The sequence below is a fragment of the Megascapheus bottae genome, chromosome 13 (assembly GCF_031878675.1).
Source record: "Megascapheus bottae isolate mThoBot1 chromosome 13, mThoBot2.hap1, whole genome shotgun sequence".
NCBI classification, from domain to species: Eukaryota; Metazoa; Chordata; class Mammalia; order Rodentia; family Geomyidae; genus Megascapheus; species Megascapheus bottae.
Window position 1 is genome coordinate 38,238,766 of NC_143521.1, and position 19,106 is coordinate 38,257,871.

The window sequence follows — 19,106 nt, forward strand, 5'->3', positions numbered from 1 at the left end:
GCTCTACCACAGAGCCACTTTCAGTTTTCTCTAGAGGTTAACTGGATATAAGAGTCTCAAAGACTTCCATGCCCAGGCTGGCTTTGAAGGGAGATCCTGAGATCTCAGCCCCCTGAGTAGCTAGGATTACAAGTATGAGCCACCAGCGCCCAGCGAAGCCTGTGACTTCTATCTCCAACTAGTCTTGAGCACAAAAGAGTAGGACAGTGAACAAGCTCTGAGCTGAAACCCCAGGACTGCATTTAAAAAATAAAAAAGCCAGATACAGTGACAAGTGATACTAAACAGATGTTATACATACAGATCCTCATGCAAAATAAAATGCTTTTAGTATATTAATTGTACCCTTGTTTGAATGCATGAAGTTTATCAAAGTTCAAAGTTCCCTTGAGGCACTGGCACCTAGCTTCATTAAAAATTCTTTTATTTTCAATTAACTACCAAAAAAAAGTGAAAGTGGGGCCAGGAGTTTGGTCTAGTGGTAGAGTGCTTGCCTGGCACGCACAAAGACCCAGGTTAAATTCCTCGGTACCACAGACATAGAAAAAAGGCCGGAAGTGATGCTGAGGCTCAAGTGGTACTGCCCTAGCCTTGAGAAAGTCCAAGGACAGTGCTCAGGCCCTGAGCTCAAGCCAAGGACTGCCCCCCCCAAAAAAAAGTGAAAGTGGAGCTGTGGCTAAATGGGTAGAACTCCAGCTGTAAGTGAAAACCTAGCGGACAATATTCAGGCCCTAAACCACACAAAAATAACTGTGGAGCCAGGAGTTTGGCCTGGTGGTAGAGTGCTTGCCTAACATGCACAAAGACTTAGGTTCCATTCCTTGGTACCACATACACAGAAACAACCGGAAGTGGTGTTGTGGCTCAAGTGGGAGAGCTCTAGCCTTGAGAAAGCTCGAGGACTGTGCTTAGACTCTGACTTAAGCCTGGGGACTGGCCAAAAAAAAAAAATTAATAATAATAAATAACTGTGGTGGCTTGTCCTCAATCCTAGCTACTCAGGAGGCTGAGATCAAAAGATCTCAGGTTCACAGGTGGAGTTAGCAGAGTTCCTCCCCCACCCTACCCTCTTTTGCCTGCCAGGAAGCTCCCTCCCTTTCCTTTGTCGTCAGAGCAGTGCCCCAGAAGCCCAATGAGAAGATAAGTCAGCCCAAACAGCAAAGGTGTCAGTGGTTTCCCCAGCCATCACTCAAGTATATTGAGATTCCATTGGCCGCCTGTGTATGGTCAAGCCCAACCACATGGCTGGTGGCCTATAAAAGTAGCCTGTAAGATTAGGCGGGGTCACTCACTCACATCTTAGGGAAGGCTCCGACTGTCAGTATGATTCTCATACCTGCCAGTATGATTCTTGATGCTAGGTGAGGAATAACTGTTTAACTTCCAAAAAAAAAGAAAAAAAAGATGAGGTTCAAAGCCACCCCAGTTCTGGGATTTCCAAACCCTAAACCGAGCATATTTTTTTTTTTTGCCAGTCCTGTGCTTGAGCTCAAGGCCTGAGCACCGTCCTTGGACTTTCTCAAGGCTAGCGAGCTCTACCACTTGAGCCTCAGCACCACTTCCGGCTTTTTTCTCTGTATGTGGTACCAAGGAATCGAACCCGGGTCTTCATGCATGCTAGGCAAGCACTTTAACCACTAGGCCAAACTCCCGCCCCCCCCCCCAGCATATTTTTTTTTTTTTTGGCCCCTTTCTCTTTCTGGTCCCGCTCGCTCCGGCCCTGCTCGCTCCGGCCCGGCTAGGCCCCCTTTCTAGCTCAGGCCCCGCTCGCTCCGGCCCCGCCGAGCATATTTTTTTAAATGGTGATGATTAACTGTGGTTTTTCATCAACTATGTCCATTTTTCTAAATTCTCACAGAAAACATTGCTTTGTGTTCCTAATATTAACAAACTAAATTCTCACTGTAATCTCATTTTGTCATCATCTTCAACTTTATCTTCTCAGAAAATGATATTAAATGTTTCAGATTCCTAAATTCTTGAAGATCAAGTACCCCAAATCCAACATTTAGAACTATTAAGTCCCCAATGTCATCTGCTTCTCCTTATCAACCATTTCTACTAATATCCTCACTTCCCTTGTTATTCAGTTTAGATCTCACAGACATTTGTTACACTCATCCTCTTGCAATATATAATAACCCGATGTATTCTTCCTTCCTGGTACGTAAAAGCTAAACTCACTTCCCAATTAAAAAAAAAATAAAAGCCAAACACTCTTCCTGTGTTGGCCCCAAGGACCAAACCTAGAGAAAAACACACAACTATCATTAATTGGTCTCATGTTAAGTGAAGACCACAAATCCCAAAGGAAAGCTTAACACTGTCGTAAATATCTCTGTACCTATTAAAGATTAATCCCTCCATTTATGCTAGGAATACCATTACCCCCTACATTCAAGGACTTTGCACCTGGCTTTCTGGCAATGTGGGGGAAGAAGGATTTTTATTTTTTTAAAAAAGATTTCAGGGCCAGGAGTTTGGCCTAGTGGTTAAAGTGCTTGCCTAGCATGCATGAAGACCCGGGTTCGAGTCCTTGGTACCACATACATAGAAAAAAGCCGGAAGTGGTGCTGAGGCTCAATTGGTAGAGCTCTAGCCTTGAGAAAGTCCAAGGACATTGCTCAGGCCCTGAGCTCAAGCCCAGGACTGGCAAAAAAAAAAAAAAAAAAAAAAGATTTCAATTACTCTCTAGTATAATCATTATCTCTTGCTTATCAACACACCAACAGCCTAATACCTACCAAGGTGTTTTTTTGTTTTTGTTTTAATTTTTGTGGGTCATGGGGCTTGAACTTTGGACTCTCCAGCTCAAGGCCCCACCCCTGAACCACAATCCCACTTCTAGTTTTCTAATGGTTAATTAGAAATAAGAGGCACATAGTTTTTAGTGCCCAGACTGGCTTTGAACCAGGATCCCAGGTCTCAGCCTCCTGAGAAGCTAGGATTACAGGTGTGAGCCACCATGCCCAGCCAAAGTTTCCTTAAAGTTTCCTCCAACCAGAGTTCTCTAGCTATGGTCTCTCTTCTCTGCTCCCCTAGAAAGATAAATTCAAACAGTTAACCTATTTGCCACTTTAATTTCCCAAGCAATCATTCTAATCTTTTTTTTTTTTTTTTTTGCTTGTTTGTGAGGGAGGCTGGTGCTTAACCATTTGAGTCACAGTTCCACTTCTGGCTTTTTGGTGGTTCTGATTGATTTGATTTAATGTTATGGGGCTTGAACTTAGGGCCTGGGAGCTGGACTGTCCCACTGTCCTTGAACATGCACTTGAGAATAGCACTCTAGCACTTCAAGCCACAGTGCCACTTCTGGTTTTCTGGAGGCTAACTGGAGACAGTCTTATGGACATTCCTGCATGGGCTGGCTTTGATCTGAGATAATCGGATCTCAGCTTCCTGAGCAGCTAAGATTACAAGCATAAGCACATCCACAGTCCAACTTTCATTCTCTTTAGTAGCACAACCCTCTTTCACAAGCACTCACAACAAAAATGGGAGGGGGAGGGGAAGGACAGAGTTTCACTGTGACATTCTCACACATATGCACAATCTATCTCAATCAATTTTCCCCCTTTATATTTTATTTTCTTCTATCATTACTAGTAGGACTTGAACTCATGGCTTCATACTACCTTTTGGGGTTTGTTTGTTTGTTTTGGGGGGGGGAGTCCTGGGGCTTGAACTCAAGGCCTGGGTACTGTCCCTGAACTACTTTTGCTCAGGGCTAATATTCTACCACTTGAGCCACAGTGCCACTTCCAGCTTTTTCTGTTTATGTGGTACTGAGGAATTGAACCCTGGCCTCCATGCATGGTAGGAAAGCTCTCTACCAATTAAGCCACAGCTCACTTTGTATTGCTGCTTGACTGTTTTGCTCAAGGATGATATACTACCAATTGCACCACTCCTACATTTGTGGCTTTTCTTGGTTTATTGGTGTTAAGAGTCTCACAGTCTTGTCCACAAAGCTGGCTTGGAACTGTGACCATCAATATCAGCCTCAAAGTAGCCAGAATTAGTTACAAGACCTGTGTCTTTTTTTTTTTTTTGCCAATCCTGGGCTTGAGCTCAGGGCCTGAGCACTGTCCTTGGACTTTCTTAAGGCTAGAGCTCTACCACTTGGGTCTCAGCAGCACTTCCGGCTTTTTTCTATGTATGTGGTACTGAGGAATCGAACCCAGGTCTTCGTGCATGCTAGACAAGCACTCCACCACTAGGCTGAACTTTCAGCCTGTGACCTGTATCTCACCACTCTCAGTTTTCTGGTGGTTAATTGGAGATAAAAGAGCCTCATGGACTTTCATGCCTGGGCAGGCTTTGGACTTTCATCCTCAGATCTCAGCCCTGAGTAGCTATGATTAAAGGCGTGAGCCACCACACCTGGCTGAATTCTTCTTTTTCTAAACTATTTTTCGTTTAAGCTCTCCAGTCTCATATAGTCAATCACTTACTTCCCCAACCTGGGGCTTGAACTCAGGGCCTACACACTGAACCTGAGCTCTTTTTGCTTAAGGCCAGTACACTACCACTTTGAGCCACAGCTCCACCTTCTCTAAATTTCTGATGTTTAGTCAGCAGCCATTTTGATAGAATGAAGGCAAAGGTCACTTCCCAAAGACATCCCTAAGAAGAAGGTATAATGAATATAAATTTATTATTTATCAGTATGATGACCTACACCTCTAATTCTAGCTCTCCAGAAGGTGATGAAGAATTGACAAGTCCAATGTCAGCCTACACTCTTCATAGTAAATTTAAGGCCATGTACACAGTAGGATCTAGTCTCAAAAAACCAAACAAGAAAAGCCAGAAAAGAACAGGATGTAGTCCCTTAACACTAAAGCTACCAAATCGTACTGCAATACCTCCTCCAGACTTCCTATTTCTCTAAACCACAACTACTTTATTTTCAGCAAATTCAAATTCTACTTTCTAGACTTTTTTTTTCACCTTCAATCTCAATTCATTCTTCATATATTCAAGTCTAATTTTTGCTACTTCAGGGGCTTGAATGCAGGGCTGTCATACTGTCCTTGGGCTTTCTCAAGACTAGAGTTCTACTCCTTGAGCCACAGCACCATTTCCAGCTTTTTCTATGTATGTGGTACTAGAATTGAACCTGGGTCTTCATGAATTCTAGACAAGCACTCTACCACTAGGCCAAATGCTTGGCCTTCCAAATAGTCTTTTAAAGAATAAATCTAAGTGCTGCTATCTCATGCCTGCAGTCCTGTCTACTTACAAGGTTGAGAATCAAAGGATTACAGTTCAAAACCAGAAGAAGCAGAAGCACCTCTGAAATATCACAAAACAGGTTGGGAATGTGGCTTAGAGGTAGAATGCTTACCTAGCACACATGAAGCACTGGGTTCAATTCCTCAGTACCACAAATACAGAAAAGGCCAGACCTGGTGCTGTGGTTCCAAGTGGTAGAGCACTAGCCTTTAGCAAAAGCAGCTCAGGGACAGTGCCCGGGCCCTGAGTTCAGAACTCACTTCTAGAACTGGCAATAAATAAATAGCAAAAAAAAAGAAAGAAAAGAAAAACATGCTGTGGATATGTGTATAGCAGAGGGAAAAATCAAGCAAGTGTGTAGATATGTGTGTAGCAGAGGGAAAAAAAAAAAATCAAACACACACACACACACACACACACACACACACACACACACACACATCTTCCCCCAAACATGGTACTGCATACCTATTATCCCAGCACTGGGGAAGTTGAGGTAGAAGGATTCAATGGCCAAGGTCACTCTGAACTTTTTTTTTTTTTTTTTTGCCAGTCCTGGGCTTGAGCTCAGGGCCTGAGCACTGTCCTTGGCCGTTCTCAAGGCTAGAACTCTACCACTTGAGCCTCAGCACCACTTCCGGCTTTTTCTATATATGTGGTACCAAGGAATTGAACCCAGGTCTTTATGCATGCTAGGCAAGCACTTTAACCACTAGGCCAAACTCCCAGCCCAACACTCTGAGCTTTTATAAAGTAGGCTTATTTCATCCAGCGCCTTTAGCTCCTACTTATAATCCTAGCTATTCAAGAGAATAAGAACTAAGGATCACAGTTTGAAGCTAGCCCAGGCAAGAAAGTCCTGACTTTTCCTGGCTACTCAGGAGGCTGAGCTCTGAGGATCATGGAGCATTAAAGAATGTGAGACTCACCTCCAATAAACTACTAGAAAATGGGAAGTGGGGCTATGGCTCCAGGGTAGGGTGGTGGCCTTGAGCTGAAGAGCTTAGGGAAAGCGCCCAGGCCCAGAGTTCAAACCCCATGACCCATCAAAAAAAAAAAAAAGCCAGGCAGTGGCTCGTGCCTATAATCTTAGCTACTCAGGAGGTTGAGATCTGAGTGTCAAGTTTCAAAGCCAGCCCCGGCACCATTTCGGGCTTTCTTCTATGTATGTGGTACTGAGGAATCGAACCCAGGTCTTTGTGCATGCAAGGCAAGCACTTTACTACTAGGCCAAACTCCCGGCTCAAGTCTATCCCTCTTAACAGAGAATATTGTGATCAAGATCAAAGATGATCTGAGGAAGTTGATCATTTACCTGGAAGACCTCATTCATGAAACTCCCTCCCTAGAAAGTATTTCCAGCATATCTCCTGGTTCTTGTGTGTCCTAACTCTGTTTCCCATGTTACCAAAAATAAAGTGGGCTTCCTCAAGAACATAGACTCACTTGGCTATAGGGGCAGACTGGTTATTCTGGCAAGAGCATCAATCAGTTTATCTGCCATCTGAACAAGACTAGGGACTGGACTAGACTGTTACTACATATCTTCAGATTATTTCCTGCCTGCAGACATTGGAAGAAGAAAGACAGATGATCTAGGAATGCACCTCATTATGCCCAGTCCTTAAGAAGAGTTCCATTATTTTCTACGTTGGCTGCGATCTCAAATCAACATTTACCTAAAAGAAGAAAGGAGTTGTCCTGACTTTATCAAGTCTTTTGTCTTGGGGTTTAGTGCTGGGAATGAAGAACCTAAGCATATGTACAGGATTTGCACCATTAGACCAAGCTTGTGGCACACTGGGAGTTCTAAGAGCCTTATTTCAAAAAGATTTAAGCCAAGTGTGGTGGCTCACACCTGTAATCCTAGCTACTCAGGAGGCTGAGATCTAAGGATCCTGGTTCAAAGCCAGCCTGGGCACTAATGACCATGAGACTCTTATCTCTAACCACTAGAAAACCGGAAGTGGGGCTGTGGCTCAAAGGATAGGGCAGTAACATTAAGCTGAAGAACTCAGGGACAATGCCCAAGCCCAGGGATAGGGCAGTAGTAGCCTTGAGCTAAAGAGCTCAGGGACAGTGCCCAGGCCCAGAGTTAAAGCTCCATGACTGAAAAAAATAAAAAATAAATAAAAAGATTTAAAAACAAGTATTCAGTTTTCTCTGCTTTGAGTACATGTCCTAGTCTCATGTTAGCTTAATAAGGCTTGCCTATCTCCAGTAATATTTGCGTCCTAGCCTGCAAATAAGGGAGAACCTTTACCAAAAAAATACATACTCAAAATTTTATTTTAACTGGTGGAGTTTTACCTGGCACCAGTGACTTATGACTGTAATCCCAGCTACTCAGGAGACTGAGGATCTGAGGATCGAAGTTCTAGGCTCAAGGCCAGCCCTGGCACTAAAGTCCGTCAAACTCTCAACGCCAACTAACCACCAGAAAACCAGAAGTAGTGCTGCGGCTCAAGAATTATTAGAGTGGTAAGAGTGGTAGCCTTGAGCTGAAGAGCTCAGGGACAATGCCCCAGCCCAGCTCAAGCCTCATGACAAAAAAAGAAAAGAAAAAAGAAATGCTTTCACAGGGTAATTGAGTTTGACTAAACTTTCCACAGCTGGAAGAAAATCTTTTATTCAGGAAAACCAATACCTTCTGTTTACCAGATAAGATACTGTGAAATGCAAAATGGAAGATCAGTAAGACAAGTCTCTGCCCTTAGTGACACACATTCATATTTCTTACAGGCAGATAGAAATAAAATACCTAGGGAGCCGGGAGTGCTTGCACAAAGACCTGGGTTCAATTCCTCAGTACCACATACATTAAAAAAAAAAAAAAAGCTGGAAGTGATGCTCTGACTGAAGTGGTAGAGAACTAGCTTTGAGAAAAAGTCCAAGGACAGTGCTCAGTGCCCTGAGTTCAAGACCCATAACTGGCAAAAAAAAAAAAAAGAAGAAGAAAGTACCACCAGCCAGACACCAGTGGTTCACACTTGCCATCCTAACTATTCAAGAGGCTGAGATCAAAAAAGCCAAATGTAGGAGAAACGGTTCAAATGGTAGAGAGTTAGCCTTGAGTAAAAAGGCTCAAGGGACAGCAGGAAAACAACAACAAAGTAAACACTAAGGCACTAAGGATATAAAGTGTAATCAAGTCCACAGACCTCCATCAGAGGGCACTGGTGACTTACACCTATAATCCTAGCTACTCAGGAGGCAGTTCAAACCCAGCCCAGGCACGAAAGTCCATGAGACTCTTACCACCAATTAAACTGCCAGAAAACCAGAAGTGGCGCTGTGGCTCAAGTGGTACAGCACTATCCTTGAGCTGAAGAGCCAGGGACAGAGCCCAGGCCTAGAATTCAAACCCCATGACTGACCAAAAGAACAAAAAACGGACAACAACAAAAAAAAAAAACCTCCATCAGGCACAGGTGGCTCATGTCTCTAATCCTAGCTATTTAGAAGGCTGAGATCTAAGGATCCATGTTTGAACCCAGCCAGAGCAGGAAATCCTTTAGACTCTCATCACCAGAAGTGGTGCTGTAACTTAAATGGCAATCCTTGAGTAAATGCTCTGATAGTGCCCAGGTCCTGCATTTCAAGTCCCAGTACTGGGATTAAAAAAAAAAAGATATCTGGCACATGTTCCAACTAGGGCTATGGATTTGCGGGGCTGGGAGTTTGGCCTAGTGGTAGAGTGTTTGCCTAGCATGCATGAAGACCCAGGTTCGATTCCTTGGTACCACATACATAAAAAAAAGCCGAAAGTGGTGCTGAGGCTCAAGTGGTAGAGCTCTAGCCTTAAGAAAATCCAAGGACAGCGCTCGGGTTCTGAGTTCAAGCCTAGAACTGGCAAAAAAAAAAAAAAAAAAAAAAAAAAGATTGCATTTGCCTAGCATGTGTGTGGACCTGGATATATAGGGTAGGAACGGACAGGAAATTCAGCAGCAGGGCACCACTTATAATCCATCTACTCAAGGATCTGAGAGGACTGCAAGTTCCAGAGAAACCTGGGCTATACACAAGTCTAAGGGTAGCCTAAGCTACTTTACTTTGGGAGATTCTGTCTCACAATTAATGAATAGCCATGGGCCAGGAGTTTGGCCTACTAGAAGAGTGATTGCTTAGCATGTGCGAAGACCTGCGTTCAATTCCTTGGCACCACATATATAGGAAAAAAAAAAGCCAAATGTGATACTGTGGCTCAAATGGTAAAGCTCTAGACTTGAGAAAACCTAAAGATAGTGCTCAGGCCCTGAGCCCAAGCCCTGGACTGGCAAAATGATTATAGGCTTGTGCCTATAATCCTAGCTACTCATTCAGGAGGCTCAGATTTGAGGATCCAGATTCAATGCCAATCTGAGCAGGAAAATTCACAAGATTCACCTCCAATTAAACACAAAAAGTGGCTGGGCGCAGTGACTTACATCTGTAATCCTAGCTACTCAGGAGGCTGAGATCTGAGGTTCATGGTTCAAAGCAAGCCCAGGCATTCAAGACCTCTGGAGACCCTTATCTCTAATTAACCACTAGAAAACTGGAAGTGGGGTTGTGGCTCATGGGGTAGGGTGGTGGCCTCAAGCTGAAGAGCTCAGGGACAATACCCAGTCCCAGAGGTAGGGCAGTAGCCTTGAGCTGCAGAGTTCAGGGACAGCACCCAAGCCCAGAGTTCAAGCCTGACTGACCAAAAAAAAAAAAAAAAAAACAGCAAACAAAACCACCAAAAAGTCACAAGTAGATATGTGGTTCAAGTGGCAGAGCACCAGCCCTAAGTAAAAAAGCTAATGGAGAATACTTTTAGGCATTTATTCAAAAGAGTTACAAGTTAGGACACAATAAAGACATGCATCCCTGTTCAAAGCTGCATTCACCATAGTCAAGTTATAGAAACAGTTTAGATGGCTGGATCACAACTGTAATCCTCGCTACTAAGGAGGTTAAGATCTGAGGATAGAGGTTCAACGCACTAAAGCCCAAAAGACTCTTATCTCCAATTAACCACTAAAAAAGTAGAAGTGGTGCTGTGGTTCCAGGCATAGGGTGGTAGCCTTGAGCTGAAGAGCTCAGGGACAGTGCCCAGGCCGAGTCCAAGCCCCAAAACCGACAAAAAAAAAAAAAGGAGGCGGGGGGGGGGGGGGGGGGAGAGAAATAGTTTAGATGCCCTACAATGGATGACTGAATCAAGAAAATAGGTGGGTGTGGTGACTCACACCTGTAAGCCTAGTTTCTGAAAAGGCTGAGATGAGAATGGTGATTAGAAGCCAGCTGGGCAGGAAAAGTCTATGACATTTTTTTTTTCCACTAGTCCTAGGGCAGGAGTGAGGCTGTGGCTCAAGTGCTACAGAGCTAGCCTTGAATGAAATAGCTATGGGACACCTAGGCATCAAGGTCAAACCCTTGTACCAGCACCAAGATAATGTATTTATGTCTATATACATCCATAATATGTGTGTATATATATCACATAATATATACAAGGTATATATTCATAAAATATACAATAATATGCACACAATACATTAGTTATGTGTAATAGCTGTATAATCGATATTAATGTAGCATATCATTTATACATATACACACAATAAACATAAAATGACTGCAAAGTAATATTACTACTAGTTTTAGTAGTAATAAAAAGACAAAACAAAAAACCCTTTAAATATAGTAAAAACCTGACTTCATTGTAATTCTTCTGTACATCACTTATATAAAAATAAATTTAAAAAATAAATATGATAAAAATAAATATGATGAGCAGGGCACCAGTGGCTCATGCCTGTAATCCTCAGGAGGCTGAGATTTAAGGATCAAAGTTCAAAGCCAAACAACAACAACAACAAAAAGTTACTCAGGTGGTACAGCACCTAACAAGTGCAAAGCCCTGAGTTGCAACCCCAGGGACCCCCTCCTCCACAATATAATTAGCAATAATGTTCTGAGGACCTAGCTCAATGATAGGGTGCTTGTTTGGCATGCACAGGACTCAGGCATGCACTGGATTCAGTTTTTATCACTGCAAAAACTTAAGTAGGTTTACTTATAGAATAATAGGTTCTTTCTTGTTTTTTTAAATAGCATTAATAGAGCTGTGAATATGGCTTAGCGGTAGAGTGCTTGCCTAGCATGCATGAAGCCCTGGGTTCAATTGACCAGTGCAACATAAACAGAAGAAGCCCAAAGTGGCACTGAGGCTCAAGTGGTAAAGTGCTAGCCTTAAGCAAAAGACATTCAGGGACAGTGCCCAGGCCCTGAGTTCAAGCCCCAGGACTGGTAAAAAATAAAATAAAATAGCATTAATAGCTGGATTCAGTGGATCACACCTGTAATCCTAGCTACTTGAGATGCTAAGATTGTTGGGATCAACAACAGCCTGGGCAGGAAAGAGTATTATGAACACTTTTCTCAACTAAGAGCAGGGCTTGGAGATATTATTCTAATTATACTAAGAAGCCTAACATTGGTAGTGTAAGAGATTCCACCTCAAAAATAAATGGCAGCTGGGTGTGGTGGCTCAAACCTGTAATCCTAGCTATTAAGGAGGTTAAGATCTGAGAATCACGGTTCAAAGCCAGCCGTGGCACTAAAGTTCATAAGAGACTCATCTCCAAAATCGGTAAGTGGTGCTGTGGCTCAAGGGGTAGGGCTCAAGGGGTGAGCTGAAGAGCCCAGAGTTCAAGCCCCAAGACCAACAATCAATCAATCAGGAAAGCAAGACAACTGGGATTCATGTCTACAATCCTAACTACCGTAGGTGGGAATTTCAGTTCAAAGCAACCCTATATAGATAAAAATTTGAGATTCTTACCAACAATTAACCACTAAAAAGCCAGAAGTGGTGGTGTGGCTCAAGGCCCTGAATTCAATGCCAAAATTGTCATTAAAAAAAAAAAAGAGAAGAAAAAGGCCGGGAGTTTGGCCTAGTGGTTGCGTGCTTGCCTAGTATGCATGAAGACTCGGGTTCAATTCATTGGTACCACATACATAGAAAAAAGCCAGAAGTGGAGCTGAGGCTCAAGTGGTAGAGGTCTAGCCTTGAAAAAGTCCAAGGACAGTGCTCAGGCCCTGAGCTCAAGCCCAGGACTGGCCCAAAAAAAAAAAAAGAAGAAATGCATGGAGCTGGAGTCATGTTTCAAGCAGTAGAGTGCCTGCCTAGCAAAGTTAGAAGCTGAGTTCAAACCCCCGTATCTCAAAAAAAAAAAAAAAAACCACAAAATTTTAAATGATTGGTTTATGTTTACAACAAAACTACATTAGCAGCCTTCTTCAAAACTTAGCTTTCCTGGAAGTTGTTTACTCCAAATTTATAAAGGTCTGTTCTTTAAAATGTAACTCCTGAGCTAGGAATGTGGCTTAGTGGTAGAGTGCTTGCCTAGCATGCACAAAGCCCTGGGTTCAAATCCTCAGTACCACATAAACAGAAAAAGCCAGAAGTGGAGCTATGGCTTCAGTGGTAGAGTGCTAGTCTAGAGAAAGTTCAAGGACAGTGCCCAGGCCCTGAATTCAAGGCCCAGGACTAGCTAAATAACTCCTGTGTTTCCTGTTTGCTCCCTCTGAAACTGTGACACTTAAAGAATGGTAATTTTTTCTGCAGCAAAAGAGGAATTTCTGGTAATCTCAATTTGTGAAAAGTTATCTAACATAAACTGAGTCTATATAAATTATGAAAGCAGTAAGTTATCACTTTTAAAGAATAAAAAACATTACAAGTCTAGTTTCTGGCTTGTACAACTTTATAGAATAGGTGAGTTAAGGTTTGGCTGAAAACAACAGCTGCCATCTTTCATTAGGAAAATATATCAACTATTGTGAAATACTTTTAGTTATTTAATAAAGCCAAAATCACCTGCTACTATGCATACAAAAATATTTGTGCTCTTATTCTGCATATTACCATCAAAACACACAGTCATCCTTCTATTCAGATTTGGCAAATGAACACATACAGAGGTCAGAGTTCATAAACATGCTCAGTAAAACAGATCATTATTTATATATTAGTATGGTCACACAATCTAATGTTTGCCAGTAGTTATATTTTAAATAATTTTCTAAACGAATACTTGGAAAGACAATCATTGTAAATCTAGTAGCACAGATATAAATTAAATACTACTAGATTTATGTCATCACTCCATCCTTTAAAAGTTTTATAAATCATTACAGACATCAAAGTGCCAACTATAAAATAGTATATGTTTTAATCAATGCTGGCATAAAATTTTTCCAACGTTTTTTGTTAATTCAGAGAATAGAATCTGGCACTAATGACTTGGGCATTTAAAACTGTAAGTAATCCTGTCAATGGAGTCAAATTGTTAGGCCACCTTGACTAGTTTATAAGCCCACTCAACAATGAGACAGCTACATATCTCGGTAAAATCACTTGTTTCTAAGGAAAGAACCAAGTTAACGATGAAGGACATCATAATGAAGTTACATAGCACCCACCACACAGTCACAGAGGCACTCACTGTCTTAGAAGAGATTCTCTGACCTGTTAGTAGTAAACAATAGTTTTTGAAATACCCTGCTCTAACATTCCATATATTCTCCTAGTTAAAAATAATACACCAAAAAACTTGCCTCTGTGGGACCAGGCACATACACACACACACACACACACACACACACACACACACACACACATGCACATATATGAATACACACACACACACATATAAAACAAAAAAAAACTTTCAGTTAAATAAAGAGGCCCAGGAATTTGGGGGGGTAAAGCGGGATGCTGAAATTCCGAATTAATTTCCTACCTCCAGCTGGAAATCCTCTCAGTCCCCCCCCCTCCCAAGAAGGCACTACGATTACGTCTTCAAGGCCTCCCAGAACCCCATTAAGAAGGAGTAACTCAATGCCCTTCCTTCTCCTTTCAAGCGTACCTAAGGCCTCCCGCTCGCTCCCTGAGGCAAGGACGGCAGAGGCCTGACGGGCAATCACCCCGAATACCCTCAAAAGTGAGGGCCCGCGGGCGGCGCGGCTGCGGGGATCCAGTTACCACCTTTCCCCTTCCCCCATCCCACTTCCCGGGTTTTCTCCGGCCGGGCCTGCGCTGCCTCCCCGCCCCCCACCCCCAGCCTCTCTCCCGGCCCTGGCCTCCGCCTCGGGGTTCGCTCCACTCCTCACCTCCCGCTCTCCGGCGCTTCCCCGCCGGCCCGCCCGCCCGCCCGCCCGCGCGACCGCAGATCCCAGGCCCGGGAGGGGAGGGATGGCGGCGGGAGGGGGGGGGGAAGACTGCTGCTTCCCCGCAGACGGAAAGGCGGCCGGGGGCCGGGGCTGAGGACGCCCGGGGCGCCTGGGGCCGCGGCCGCTGCCGAGGAGGCCCTCCCGCCCGGGGATGCGGTGGGGGTATCCCGGAACTCGATTCTGACCTCCTCGCTCTTCAGCACCTCCTTGAACTCCCGCTTGATTCGCTGCACCGCGATGTTGGCCATGTCTCCGCCCGCAGCTGATTCGTACCCGCCTCCTCCGCCACCGCTACGACCACCACCACCGCCGTCGCCGCCACCTCCTCCTCCACCGCCTCCTCCTCCCTCGGTGATTCAGACCCGAGCACCCGAACGCTGCCACTGCCACCCTTTCCGCCGCGCTCTCCTCAGTGTGGAATCACCTCCGCGCCCGGCCACCAAAATGGCGCCGAGGCCGCGCATGCGCACGACGCAGACCCGATGGGCGGCGCAGCCGCTCCCGTTGTCGCCCCCTTACGCCTCAGCAGCGAGCCCGCGCTGCGCCGCGCCGCGCCGCACCGCGCCACGCCGCGCGCCGCCGCGGGAGCTTGCGCCGCGTGGCTCCGCCCTACCGGCTTCGCGAGCGGCGAGGGTGTGGCTTCCGCGCCGCTGGGCCTAGCCGAGTCCTCCGGGGGCCCTCCGCCCCTCTCACGCGGCGCGTGCGGGCCCTTCCCGCTGACCTCGGACCACCGGTCCACCGCCCGGCCTGACGGCTTCCCGCCGTCCTCCGCGGCCTGCACCGCCCAGGCCTCGCAGAGCCGCGCAGTACTTCATCTCTAGCCTAGGAAAAGCCATCCTGACTAGGACCTGCCCATCCGCGGTGGGGATGGCCCCAGAAAAGGCACTGCGGCTTGCCTTTGTTCTGGAACAGTTACCACGCCGCTACTATTCGATCATCCCAGGTATTACAAACTGTTGAGGATGATCATGAATGGCGGGGGTCACACCGGGTGGACTTGAGGCCTGCCGTGGGTCTGGAAGGCAGAGGTTGATCCTGTCGTGGTTTGGGAGGCAGGTTGTTGACCCCCATCGTGGCTTTCGAAGGCACATGTTGATCTTTAACCTAGTTACATCATTAATACAGAGCTTTGCACTGAAAAACCTGAGTTTTCGAACTTGATTTCCCATCAGAGTTCCTGGAGAGTTTATTAAACGGATTGCTGGGCCCTTTTCTAGGGTGGGGGTGCGGAGTAATTTATATTTTAAAAACTCACAGCTACTTGAAGCAAGTGGAGATTGTGGTTCTAATAGGGCTATGCACACTGAATTAAGGTCTATGAAGATTTGCCTATAATAGAGTGAAAATTCAAGAAATTTTAAGCTTCTTCGGCAACTGGTTCAAGAGGGAGAGCTTTACCTTTACAAACCTAGGGCCTAAAATGTGCACATTGCTATGAGGTGCTAAATACTTATTTTGCAGTAAGTAAAAGTAACAATAAAAATACTATGACGGGACAATGAGATCTAAGGTGCACAGTTCAAAGCTAGCAAGGGCCAAAAGGCCCCTGAGAGGCTCTAATCTCTAATAACCCAGCAGAAAATTGGAAATAAAGTGATAGAGCACAGTCGGGTGTGGTGGCTCACACCTGTAATCCTAGCTACTCAGGAAGCTGAGATCTGAGGATCAAGGTTCAAAGCCAGCCAGGACAAAAAAGAACCTGAGATTTTTATCTCCAATTAACCTCTAGAAAATGGAAGTGGAGCTTGGCTCAAGGGTAGGGCCTTGATCTGAAGAGCTCAAGGAGAGCGCCCAGACCTGCCCAGACCCTCGCCAGGCTGAGTTCAAACCCCATGATACACACACACACACACACACACACACACACACACACACACAATGGTAGAGCATTAACCTTGAGCAAAAAGAGCTCAGAAGCAGCACCCATGCCCATGAATGACCAAAAAATAAAAAGTCTCTTGGCCAGGGATAGTGGCCCATGCCTGTAATCCTAGCTATTCAGGAGGCTGTACCTGAGAATGGAGGTATGGAGGTTCAAAGCCAGCCTAGGCACTAAAGACCATGAGACTCTTATCTCCAATTAACCGCTAGAAAAAGGGGAAGTGGTGCTGCGCTCAAGGGTTAGGGCAATAGCCTTAAGCTGTAGGGCTCAGGGACAATTCCCAGGCCCAGGGGTAGAGCAGTAACCTTGAGCTGAAGAGTTCCGGGCAGCACCCAAGCCCAGAGTCCAAGCCCTATGACTGACAAAAAAAAAAAGTTAGTCTGGGGCCGGGAGTTTGGCCTAGTGGTTAAAGTGCTTGCCTAACATGCATGAAGACCTGGGTTCGATTCCTTGGTACCACATATAGAAAAAAGCCGGAAGTGGTGCTGAGGCTCAAGTGGTAGAGCTCTAGCCTTGAGAAAATCCAAGGATAGTGCTCAGGCCCTGGCAAAAAAAAAAAAAAAAAAGTAAGTCTCTTGGATCTCACACCTGTAATCCTAACTTACCTAGGATACCTAAGATCCAAGGATCAAGGTTTGTAGTCAAATATTCATGCCTGAAATCCCAGCACTCAGGACTGGGACAAGGGGCTAGAAGCATGGCCTAATGGTAAAGTGTTTGCCTAGTGTGCAGGAAGCCCTAGGTTTGCTTCCTCGGTACCACATACACAGAAGGGGTCAGAAGTGGTGCTGTGGCTCAAGTGGTAGTGCACTAACTCAAGGACAGTGCCCAGGCTAGGCCAAAAAAAAAGAAAAAAAGGGGTATCCAGAGGGGGTGATAGTTACATACGTCAGGTAATGAGTTAATTTCTTTCTTATCTTTTTTTGTGTGTGTGTGGTCAGTAGTGGGACTTGAACTCTGGGCATGGGAACCATCCCTGAGCTCTTCAGCTCAAAGCTATCACCCTACTCCTGGGCCTGGGCATTGTCCCTAACCTCTTCAGCTCAAGATTTTCACCCTACGTCTAGAGCCACAGCACCACTTCCATTTTTCTGGTGATTCATTGGAGATAAAAGTCTCACCGACTTTTGAGTGCCTGGGCTGGCTTTGAACCATGATCCTCAGATCTCAACCTCCTAAGTAGCTGGGATTATTGACATGAGCCACCATACCTAACATGAGTATATTTCTTTTCTTTCTTTCTTTTTTTTTTTTTTTTTTTTTTGCCAGTCCTGGGCTTGAGCTCAGGGCCTGAGCACAGACCTTGGACTTTCTCAAGGCTAGAGCTCTAGCTCTTGAGCCTCAGCACCACTTCTATGTATGTAGTACAGAGGAAATGATCCTGTGTCTTGGTGCATGCTAGGCAAGCACTCTACCACTAGGCCAAACTCCCGGCCCCGAGTACATTTCTTTATAGACAATGTCACCTATTCCCTTACTCTCTTCCAGTAAGTTTTGTTGCTGTTGTTTTTGGTCAGTCATTGGGCTTGAACTCTGGCCTGGGTGCTATACCTGAGCTCTTCAGCTCAATCTTTTGTGCCCAGGCTGGCTTTGAACCTCAATTCTCCGTTTTAAAAATTCAAAATTCTAGGGCTGGGAGTTTGGCCTAGTGGTTAAAGTGCTTGCCTAGCATGCATGAAGACCCGGGTTCGAATCCTCGGTACCACATATAGAAAAAAGCTGGAAGTGGTGCTGAGGCTCAAGTGGTAGAACTCTAGCCTTGAGAAAGTCCAAGGACAGTGCTCAGGCACTGAGCTCAACCCCAGGACTGGCAAAAAAAAAAAAAAATCAAAATTCTAAAGTAATTCAAAACATTTCCCCGAAGTGGACTGACATGTTATAAAACCCTTCTAGCAGAGCCCCCTAGTGGTCCTAAAAGAACTCTATTTTGCACATAGGTCACTTTACAATGAATTACTGCCATACTATAAATAACACAATTACCTACATACCTGTCAACACATTTAAAACAAATTATCTTGAGCTTTGAAGAAACTTTCTTTTTGTCAGTCAAGGGTCTTGAACTCTGGACCGGGCACTGTCCCTGAACTCATTAGCTCAAGGCTATGGCCCAGCTCCTTGAGCCACCTCTGGTTTTCTAGTGGTTAATTAGAGATAAGAGTCATGGACTTAAGTGTTCAGCCTGACTTTGAACCATGATCCTCAGATCTCAACCTCCTGAGTAGCTGGGATTACAGGCCTGAGTCACTGAGCCTGGCCTGAGAGACTCATCTCCATGTAACCATCAGAAAACCAGGAGTGGAGCTGTAGCTTAAAGTGATAAGGTCGCTGGCTTTGAGCTGAAAAGCCCAGGGACAGCACCCAGGCCCAGATTTCAAATCCCAGGACTGACCAAAAGAAAGTACATAAGACTTAGATATACAATGTCACATACTTTCAGAATGTTAGTTTACATAAACGTCTATCTCTATCTCCCCTAGGTAATAAAGAACACTACCGGCAAGAAGAAAAAGCATTGGGCCAGGAGTTTGGCCTAGTGATAGAGTGCCTGCTTAGCATGCACGAAGACTTGTGTTCGATTCTTCAGTTCCTACATACATAGAAAAAGCCAGAAGTGGAGTGGTGGCTCAAGTGGTAGAGCTCTAGCCTTGAGAAAGCCACAAGGCAGTGCTCAGGCCCTGAGTTCAAGCCTCAGGACTGGCAAAAAAAAAATGAAAAGCATCATTTTGATCTGCTGTGAGCTTCTAAATTTAGCCCTAGGCCAGCATTGATCATAATGTACTAT

The 19,106-nt window shown here is 44.9% G+C and overlaps 1 protein-coding gene across 1 annotated transcript in view; it reads right to left on the minus strand.

Moving 5' to 3' along the window:
- The window catches only part of Ube2k (ubiquitin conjugating enzyme E2 K), a 51,113-nt gene extending 36,343 nt beyond the window's left edge, over positions 1–14,770 (minus strand). The window contains exon 1 of the mRNA XM_090343697.1: positions 14,625–14,770. Coding sequence (XP_090199823.1) covers positions 14,625–14,687 — 63 coding nt within the window. The 5' untranslated portion in view covers positions 14,688–14,770. The remainder of the gene's footprint in view (positions 1–14,624) is intronic.
- Between the last annotated feature and the right edge of the window lie 4,336 nt (positions 14,771–19,106).